At 34.1% G+C, this 10,329-nt stretch overlaps 1 protein-coding gene across 1 annotated transcript in view; it reads left to right on the top strand.

Annotated features, from left to right (window-relative positions):
* TMEM41B (transmembrane protein 41B) overlaps positions 1-9,857 on the top strand; it is a 24,752-nt gene extending 14,895 nt beyond the window's left edge. The window contains exons 3-7 of the mRNA XM_007955005.2: positions 2,928-3,056; positions 4,518-4,611; positions 5,462-5,566; positions 8,181-8,319; positions 9,688-9,857. Coding sequence (XP_007953196.1) covers positions 2,928-3,056; positions 4,518-4,611; positions 5,462-5,566; positions 8,181-8,319; positions 9,688-9,857 — 637 coding nt within the window. The remainder of the gene's footprint in view (positions 1-2,927; positions 3,057-4,517; positions 4,612-5,461; positions 5,567-8,180; positions 8,320-9,687) is intronic.
* Positions 9,858-10,329: the final 472 nt, after the last annotated feature.

Genomic DNA, 10,329 nt, shown 5'->3' with positions numbered 1-10,329 from the left:
AGAAGAGTTGATGCTTTTGAGTTGTGGTGCTGGCGAAGAATGCTGAAAGTACCATGGACTGCTAAAAGAACTAACAGATCTGTCCTGGAGGAAGTGCACCTGAAATGCTCCTTGGAAGTGAGGATGGCCAGAGTTCGTCTCACCTATTTTGGTCATCCCTGGAGAAGGATGTCATGCTTGGTAAGGTGGAGGGGTTGACGAAAGAGGGAGAGGCCTTCAACTAGATGGATTGACACAGTGGCTGCGATGATGAGATCAAGTAAAGTAGGGATCGTGGAGCTGGTGCGGGATCGGGCAGTGTTTTGTTCTGCTGTGCATGGGGTCGCTGTGAGTAGGAAACGACTCAACAGCACCTAACAACAACAGTCTTTACAGGGACAGATTGCTAGGTCTTTCTTTCTCAGAGCCACTGCTGGGTTTGAATTACTGACCTTTTGGTTTGCAGCTGAGCACTTAACCATTGCACCAGCAGAGCTCCTTGATAAGTTTTATTATTAGTATGATTGAATTTAGATCCTTTCTAGTTTTGATCAGGTAGTAAGGAATTGAGAGTTCATCGAAAGAGGGAAAGGATATGGATTTCAAGGTTGTCTCTGCTCCCAACTTGCTCTACAAATGATGACATATCAATTGTATTTACTAATATACCATCACCAACCTTTGGTATTCTGTTAAATTCTTTCTCTGTGAATACATACTTATGTATATGTATGTGTGCATGTATTTACATGTGAACACACACTCCATAAAGAGTCTTTAGTTTTTAAATTACATCAACGACAAAGGCCAATTTAGTTCACCACCTATCTTTTTTAAAATTTTTTACCGTGATTTGTTTTACTCTCAACAGTTCATGAACATTTGGTTTCACTGCCCCATTTATAATCCCCAACCATAAAAAGTTCTCCCATCTCCTCTTTCCATCTGTCCCTTCCCTATGCCCTTCTTACCTGTGCATTCTTGTCTGTCCAGCTTTCCCACTATGTGAATGCTGCCCTTCTGATGTATCGTGGTTGATTGCTCTAAGAGATGTATCTCCCTGGGGTAGTGTTCTGTTTGTAGGTCTTTCTGCTGTTGGGCTGCAAGCTATATCCAGGATCTCTAATTTTGATCCTTTTCCAAGTGTTTGGGATTGGTAGCTGGGCACTATCTAGTTCTTCTGGTCTTAGGGTCATGAAGGTTGAGGTCCCTGTGGTCCATCTTATCTTTGGACTAATTGTTTCCAATCACCACCTATTTTTTATTTTTTATGACTTAAGGAACTCCCATTCTGTCATTGGGTCAGTTAAGTTTTATCATGTAAATATATGGATATGATATATATATATATGCACAAAGGTGTTGGAGATGATTATTTAAAGCTTTTGTAAGCAAGTATTCATTCCCAAACAAGGTACCAAAAATAAAGAAGAATTGATGGAGAAAAGTGTTCAAGTTGTTTTGTGAACTTTGAATTAACATAGTCCAGAAAACGTATGAACCGTAGACTCATTAAAATTGCTTTTAATTTAGTTGAAATTAACTGTTGACTTTAACTTATCATGAGGATTACCCAAAATGATGACAAATATGTTTTTAATACCTTAATACCAGTGATTCATTGCTTATCTTTAACTTAAAATTTAAGCCAATATTGGAATAAATCCTTTAATTTTCATTTTGAATCATCCAGAACTTTCAAATATAGATGAGATGTATCATGAAATTTTTAATTAAAACACCAAAAAACACAAATAATGTAAAATTTTTGAACTTAAAAACTGTGAATTTGCATACAGTACTGAGTTGTCAGTGAAGGCAAACATGGATTTTATATGGGTGGATAGATGGGTGGACAGGCTGAACTATTAGTATGCCTGTGCAGGGAGGAGTGTGCCCAAGACCTTATATAAGGTTGGCAGACAATGTTTATATAAGTGTATTGCTATGTTCTGTAAGAGTTCCCAGGTAAATAGTAGAGCTGACAAGGGACAAGTTTGTAGTCACTTGTTGACCACAGCCAGCTACCCAAGGGGAGCAAGTAGTTGGACCCGTGGGCTCGGGACCATCGTCACGGGACATCAAGTTCAATTCGCATAACATACTACACAAAACATTGTTCCACATTCTACAAGTAGCGACTGAGATCTTAAAAGCTTACAAGCAGCCATCTAGATGCAATGATAGATCTCTCCTCATCTAGAGCAAAGAAGAATGAAGAAAACCAAAGATTCAATGAAACAGTCCAAGCGACTAGTACGCCATGCGATCCTCAGCCTATATGACTGTGAGGCCAGAACTAGATTGGTGCCTGGCTACCACTGTCAACCACTCAGAGGGGAATCTGTGTAGGAGATCCTGGATAGAGTGGGAGAACAAAACTCAAAATCATTAAAAAAAAAAAAAAGGGACCAGGTTTGCTGGTCTGCTAGAGCCTGATGGAACCCCTAAGACTATGGCCCATAGCTGCCCTTCAGGTATGGAATTGAACCCACTCCTGTGGCTTCCAGTCAAACAAAAGACAGGCATGTAAGCTGAACTTTTATAGTAGGTAGATAACACTCCTAGGAGAAAACAATCATGGGAGAATAGAAGGGCTGTGTATGCACAGGGAGACAGCTCAGGGGTAGGAGTGCATGGAGGGAAAGACACAGGGAAGAGGTAACTATGGGGATAAAGTGGGAGGGGAGCTGTTGCTTTGTGGTAAATTGCAGTCAATGTCATGAAAGTGTATGTGAACTGCTGTATGGAAGGTGAATTTGCTCTGTCAACTTTCACCCAAATCACAATTAAAAAAAAAATAACAGCTCTGAATTTGGAGTTAACATATTACCATCAAGACATCAAATCATTTTGGATAAAACTTAACGTTTTGAACTTGACTTAGATATTAATTATCTTGGCAAAATTCTGTTTAAAAATTTTTCATCTTAATTTTATTTCTTTAGAGAGGAAAGAGTGACTATGAAGGTTCCCAGAGATATGGATGATGCCAAGGCTTTAGGAAAAGTTTTATCCAAATATAAGGACACCTTTTATGTACAAGTACTTGTAGCTTATTTTGCTACATATATTTTGTATCCTTTTAACTGAAAAGTTTTCTATTTTTGTTAAAAAAAAAAATTTTTTTTAAGTTCTTTAAAAAAAAGTTGAGTTTTTTGTAGCTTAACTATTTTTCCTTTTAAATATTGTTAATGCAGTATGTATAATGAGGTTAAATTAAACATTGAAAAATTAAATTAGAAAAAATAGGCCTATAATCCTGTCTCCTTATATCAAGTAATTTTTTATCCATGTATTATCAATTTCTTTATATTCTGCTTATTTTACTTATAAAAATTTTCTTGCTCTGTCCTATTCAGAATAATTATTTTGGATGAATAGTCTTATGCCATTATTTTAAAATGTTGTGTTATTTCTGGAGATAATGTAGTTCTAATTTTTTTTGCTTTTACAGATACTGTGTTACAAATCTCTTTGTTCATATGATTTTTTTCCTTCCATTTAATGATTTCATTTAGGAAAATTCCTAAGACAAGATTAATTATTCAAGTAACATGAATTTTTTCATAATTCTTAGTCAGGAACATAGTTTTATGCTTTATGTAGAGAGGTTTTTATTATTATCTTCCCAATTTATTAGATAAAAAATTCAAATTTGGGAAAATTTGGGAGAATATTATGTACCTGTCTTTAAGACAAGTCATTTGGGCATTTGTTTTATATATAGAATTGAGTATAAAGTATCACAAAACTGGGGAAAGAGAAAAAGTCTGATTCTGTTTAAAAATAATATTTGTGATTTTTACTCTATTTTTTAACCTCTGTCTTTTTTTTTATGAATAGTGAATTGAGGTATAAATTTGCATAGTTAAATTAGAAATAAGTAATTTTTATCTCTCACTTACTTCTAGATTTCCATAGAAGTCATGTTTCTTGAAAGCATGTGGGGGTAAATCAAAACAAAACTCATATGCATCAGAACCAAAAAAAACCCAAACTCACTGCTGTTGAGTTGGATCTGACTCATAGCGACCCCTTCTTTGGGTTTCGCAGGCAATACCACTACAGAAGTAGATTGTCCAACCTTTCTTCCGAGGAGTGGCTGGTGGGTTTGAACTGCCAGCCTTCTGGTTAGCAATCAAATGCCTTAGGCACTATGCCACCAGAGCTCCTATATGCATTAGGGCAGCATGTTATTTAAAACACTAGTAAAGACCTTTATTTTTTTGTCTAAGTTCCCCATTCCTTTATATGTGACATATGTTAGGTATTTGTGTTGGTTTTTCTTTTAGTAACACATTCTTACTAGCATTGTGCATTTATGATAATGGTAGTAAATGGTCAACTTAGAATAAGGCATTGCAACTAAAATTAATAAGTTCATATATTTTTTAAAACTTACATATAATTGTATTTTATTTTTTAATACTAAATTGTGGATGTAATGATACTTTTTTTTTTCTAAAATGTTGCATTTGTCTTTCCTTTTAAAAATTCCATTTAATTGTTTCAGTCCTTAACTTAGAAGTTAACAGCTTGCAAACATTTGCTATTCCAGGCTCTATATTTCTCAGTATACTCTCAGGATTTCTTTATCCCTTCCCACTAGCCTTATTTCTTGTTTGTTTGGTAAGTATATAAAATAAAATTGGGAGATTGGAAAAAGGTAGTTTTAAATGGAATGATGATGATGATTGTAGTCCTACTAGTCTATGTTAACATAAACTCATTAGTTTAAGAGGAATTTAATGTTAGAGTATTAGAGTATATCTGTTAAATCCTTGCATAAAGCACTGTCAAAATTTTTTTTTAATTTTTTCCTTCCCTAGAGCCAGGGTATGGTAGACTTACTTGCATTTATAGGCTCTATTTTTTTGAGTTTTCTTCCTTTTTAAAATTTGTAATCCAGTAGAGACTGTTGGTGGACAAAATGAACTTAGCCCCAGGGCTGTAGTGGAGGGGTGGGGAGTGGTTGCAAGCATGTTGTTGTTGTTGTGTCTCCAACTCATAGTGACCCCTCTTTGGGTGTCTGAGGTGGTGTCTCTACAGAAGTAGATTGCCCAGTCTTCCTTCTGAGGAGTGACCGGTGGGTTTGAACTGTCACCCTTCTGATTAGCAATCAAGTGTCTTCGGTACTATGCCACCAGAGCTCCTGGTTGCAAGCATAGTAATTAAAAAGTAAATTTGTTGCTCAAATTTTATTCTTAGGCTACAGGCCAACATTAACTATTTATATATTAACTATCACTTGACCACTAAGATTAATCACAAGTACCAGTTTATTTTAATCAATCTCTTTAGTTAGGATTTGGTCTGAGAAAGAACTAGGTTCTTTCTTGTGTTCTGCATAAAAGATGTCATGCAGAGTATTCGCTTCACACCCCAAAAGGAGTTAACTAGTTTGAGGTTTCCTTGGGTTAATGTATCCTTGTGAATAACATGAAAAAATATAAAATGGATATGACTTGTTATTTTTCAGTGTTCTGGACTTGGTGCCTCATTCTGCTATATGCTCTCCTATCTCGTTGGGAGACCAGTTGTATACAAATATCTAACAGAAAAAGCAGTGAAATGGTCACAGCAGGTAAATGTGTTTTTAAATTATTTAACTCCTTGGCTAGCTCGGTAGTCAGCGTATAGCCCCTACCCAAATTAACTCAGGCTCAGATATTTAATAAAATATATCTTTTGGGAGAATAAAGGTGTTAATAACATTTTCAAATATATATGCGTGTGTGTGTGTGTGTGTGTGTATTTATTATATTCATAAAGGTAATTTAATACTGTAATCCTGGTACTCAATGACAGTCTTTTGAGTGGGTCACCCAGGTTAAGAAAAAAGGAATAATATTTATTTCCTAGGCCTTCTATAACAAATTGTTACAAACAAAGGGGCTTAAACAAACTTACTCTCTTCTCACAGTTCTAGAGGTTAGAAATTTGAAAGGTGCTGTTAGGGTCGTGCTTCCTCTGAAGGCTTTAGCGAAGAATCCTTACCTGCCTCTTCCTAGTTTCCAGTGGTTCCTTGCAATCTTTAGTGTTCCTGGCTTGTAGCTATATCACTCCATTCTTGGCCACTGTTTTCACATGACCATCCCTTGTCTGTGTGTATGTGTTTGTCTCTGTTCTCTACTCCTCTTTTAATAGGACACCAGTCATTGGATTTAGGGGCCACCCTAAATTCAGGGTGATTTGATCTCCTTAACTAATTAAATCTGCAAAAACTCTGTTTCTAAATAAGGTCACATTCTGAGGTTCCAGGTGTACATGGATTTTGGGGAACATTATTCATCCTACCGCAAAGCATATGTAAAATATGCCCTCTGCTGTTCCCTAGTTAGGGTATTAATTTGTTCTTCACAATTCCTTTATTTCACATGCTAAGTGGAGATTATATTTTACTCAGGCATTTTCCTTCCATAACTAACTCATTGATTTGATGATGAAAAATACATAGATCAAGAAAATAATCTTTATTAGAACTTTAATAGATCTTTATTGAGTATATTTGTGTCTTGTAAAATATTAACACTGAAAAAAAAATTGAACGAATCCCTCTGAGCAAATTTGTCAAGTATAAGTTAGAAACAACTCGATGGCAGTGAGGTTTTTTTTTTTTTTTTAAGTATGAGCAGGAATATATTACTTTCTTATTATTGGGGGAAAAAAAGTTGTATTACCTCTTTTCAAACTACCCAGACTTTTTTTTTTGTGAAATTAAGTTATCTTTTTGTCATATGGAATGGCCCAAACTTAACTGAAATCACTGTTGTTGGTTTTGTGTGCTATCAAGTCAATTCTGACTCATAGCAACCTTATAGGGCAGAGTAGAACTGCCCCATGGGGTTTCCTAGACTACAGTCACTCGGGGAGCAGGTTATCAGGTTTTTTCTCCTGAGGAGTAGCTGGTGGGTTAGAACCACAGACTTTTCATTTAAAAATGAGGTATTTAACTTTTTCATTATCTGGTCACCTTTGGGAAAACAATAAAACCAGAAACCAGACTCATAGCCATAGAGTCATTCCAACTCATAGCAACCTTCTAGGACTAGATAGAACTGCCCCATAGGGTTTCCAAGGCACTAAATATTCATGGAAACAGACTGCCTCACCTTTCTGCCACAAAGGAACTGATGGGTTTGAATCAGCAACCTTTTGGTTAGTAACCAAATACCTTAACCATTGTGCCACCTGAACGTCTTTGGAAAATCAGTGGATAAGTAGAAAAGGTAGCACGTACCATCATTTTGAAATAAAAATTATTTTTTAAAGATTATATAGCTAACTTTTATAGCAATATCTAATAAAATGGCATAGTCTAAAATAAAGAGTATTGCTAAGAGAAATGCTATTTTTGTAAAGATTCAGAAGAATCATAGCCTATTGAATCTCACAGGGATTTTAGAGATCATCCTTCTTTATACCTTTGTTTTACAGATTAGGAGATCAAAAGAAATTAAGTATTTTGCCCAAAATCATGATCATTTACTTGTAGAGAAAGATCTAGAATCTCAGATCTCTAGACTTCTAGTCTAGTTCTGTACTCACTATATACCATATATACACTAAATGTGAAAATTGTTTTATATATATGTTTATTTTTGAAATGGCTGTTTTACCGCTTGTAAGTTTATTAGTTATTCAAAGGAAATAAAAACTATAATCGATGCCTATATTTAATCAGCTAAATGTTTCCTAAATACCCATTTAATTTCATTTATCAATAATGAATTAATTTACTTGTGACATACATTATAATAACATGAAATTGTCGTTAGATTTGTTGATGTGCTATACTAGCCTTTTAAAGAAATTGAAGGCATTAAAAAGTTAGCCTCTTGATGTGTATATTCTATCTAGTTATCATATACATTTAATTTTGGCATTTCGGGTTTAAAATGTTACATTGAGCTATCATTGTTTAAGCTGATGTAGAACCATCTTTAGTAACATTAAGATATAAGCACAATTTTTTAAAAGTCTCATCCCGTGTTATTTAGCTGTGGTTATGAGCATTTAATAGAGAATTCATTGTTGTTTTCATACTCCTTTTTTAATCATTTCTATTGGATAAATTTGATCACTTCTGTTGGATGAATTATTAGGGATAAGAATTTGGAATAAGATATTTTATATTAAGTAAGTAATTTTCATGATTGGCCTTATCTTGATGCTAATTCTTTTTTTTTTAATGACAGGTTGAACGTCATAGAGAACATCTCATTAACTACATTATATTTTTGAGAATAACACCATTTTTGCCTAATTGGTTTATTAATATTACTTCTCCTGTGATTAATGTGCCACTAAAAGTTTTTTTTATTGGCACTTTTCTAGGTAAGGTCTCTCATCCACACTGTGTTCGAGCTCATTGTGTGCTTACCTAACAGTGTACAAGCTAGGCTGGATTGTATGCTGCTTGCAGACAGGCAAACACCATAGTAACTAACTCTGGGGCACGGTGTCTGTCCTGTATAAGTAGGTGCTCAGATACGTTGTTGGATTATGTTGATTTAGGGTTTTTTGTTTTACTTCTTTAAGGAAGAGCACATTCTATTAGATATTGTTTTAATTCTGTAGAACATTTTAACTCCATTTTCCTCTTCACTGGACATAAAATCCAAGAAGGCTTTCCTAAGTAATTTTGCCTTTGTCTTCTATTCAAGTACTGAAATACTAAACTTTAATTTTCAGTAGAGAATGATCTGATTTTCTGTTTTATAGAAATCATCATTTATTGTGGCCTGATGCAAAAGTATGGGGGGAGCTAGGATCAAAAAAGGCTCTTGCTTTCAAGAGCTTACCCTTAATTTTGGAATTAAATTATTTTGTGAATTCTGGTGGTTCTTAGTAAGAATGTTCTGCTTTTCTTTCCAATTTAAGTTGATTTATTTGGATACCAACAAAATGAGCAGATTTCTCATGTATTAAATGTCTGATAAATTAGTTAATACTTAGAAAAAGAAATCTCATTAAAAAGAATAATCAAAATCACTTAGTTGTTGCTACTTTAAAAATAATTCATTAACAAACTTAAAAATTGGACCAGCATGGGCAATTTTGGATTTTGAAAAGTAATGTTATATTTGTGGAATCAGAAGAGAATTTTTGTCCCTCTCTCCTTTTCCAGGTAAAATAGGTGGAAATTTAGTTAACTTCAACTTTATAAAAATAATTTTACATTTTCTTTTGATTTTTAATGTAATATGGTCATTCCATATGTTGTTATACTTTTATATAACCTGTTCTTTTCTGGGCTTCATTCCATATTGATATATCTCATACCACTTCATTTTTATTTTAAGCATGTTTTCCTATCAAAGGTAAGCAACCATTTACTCAGAGTTACTGTTGAGCATGTAGATTCTTTGTAGAGTTTTTAAGTAATGCTTTCATGAGCATCCTTCAAACTACATCTTTGCTCATATACACCCCTATTTCCTAATATTGATTGGAGAACATTCCCTTTATTATGAGGCTGTTTATAATATTGTAAGATTGCTCAAGACACTTACTTATCTTGGGTTTTTTAAATCATTATCCTTAAGAGTTCCGTAATGAAAATAAATGCGCGGGGTTTTAAATTTTTAATTATCTTTTTTGTCAAAGTGGAAATAGCTGTATTTTTATGAGAACTGTTTTCTGCAAGCAAAATTTTTAATTTTTCTCATTTTAAAAATGATTTTTCCTGTGTTCTCATTTCAGGTGTTGCACCTCCCTCTTTCATAGCTATCAAAGCAGGAACAACCCTATACCAGCTTACCACAGCAGGAGAAGCTGTTTCTTGGTACTCAGTATTTGTTCTGATGATTTTGGCTGTTCTTTCCATCCTGCCAGCCATTTTCCACAAAAAACTAAAACAGAAATTTGAGTGAAAAGTCATCTGAGTTTTAGTTTTCTCGCCACAACCATCCTCCTCTTTATCATTATCATCTCAGGATTAGCAGACGTATACATATATGTTTTAAAATCACCTCTTCAGTGCAATTGCTGAAGAATTGTGAATTTGTAATGAGGAATTTGTAAAATAAAATTTCCTATTGGGCAGTTAAAATAATGCATTTAAGTGGCAAGAGGAAGAAAAAGTAAAAATGGAAATTGACAGACTAAAGGGCTGTCAGTAGTTATGATAAACATCTTCTAAATGACTAAGGGTAGCTACAGATAGGTATTTCTCTATAAAAGGTAGCAGCATAGTAGGAAAATCTTGATCCAACTGGTTCATTTAATATTTCATGAACTAGCCGTACATACTTACTCATGACTTGACAATTTAATAATATTTTCTCTTATTCCTTATTAATAACTAGTTAATATATAAAAACAATTCTAGATTCTTAAAAAAGT

Source organism: Orycteropus afer, unplaced genomic scaffold (assembly GCF_000298275.1).
Source record: "Orycteropus afer afer isolate SDZICR_OR568_19922 unplaced genomic scaffold, OryAfe1.0 scaffold00014, whole genome shotgun sequence".
Taxonomy (NCBI): Eukaryota; Metazoa; Chordata; class Mammalia; order Tubulidentata; family Orycteropodidae; genus Orycteropus; species Orycteropus afer.
The sequence above is the reverse complement of the archived record's forward strand: the minus strand, read 5'-3'. Positions and strand labels throughout refer to the sequence as shown.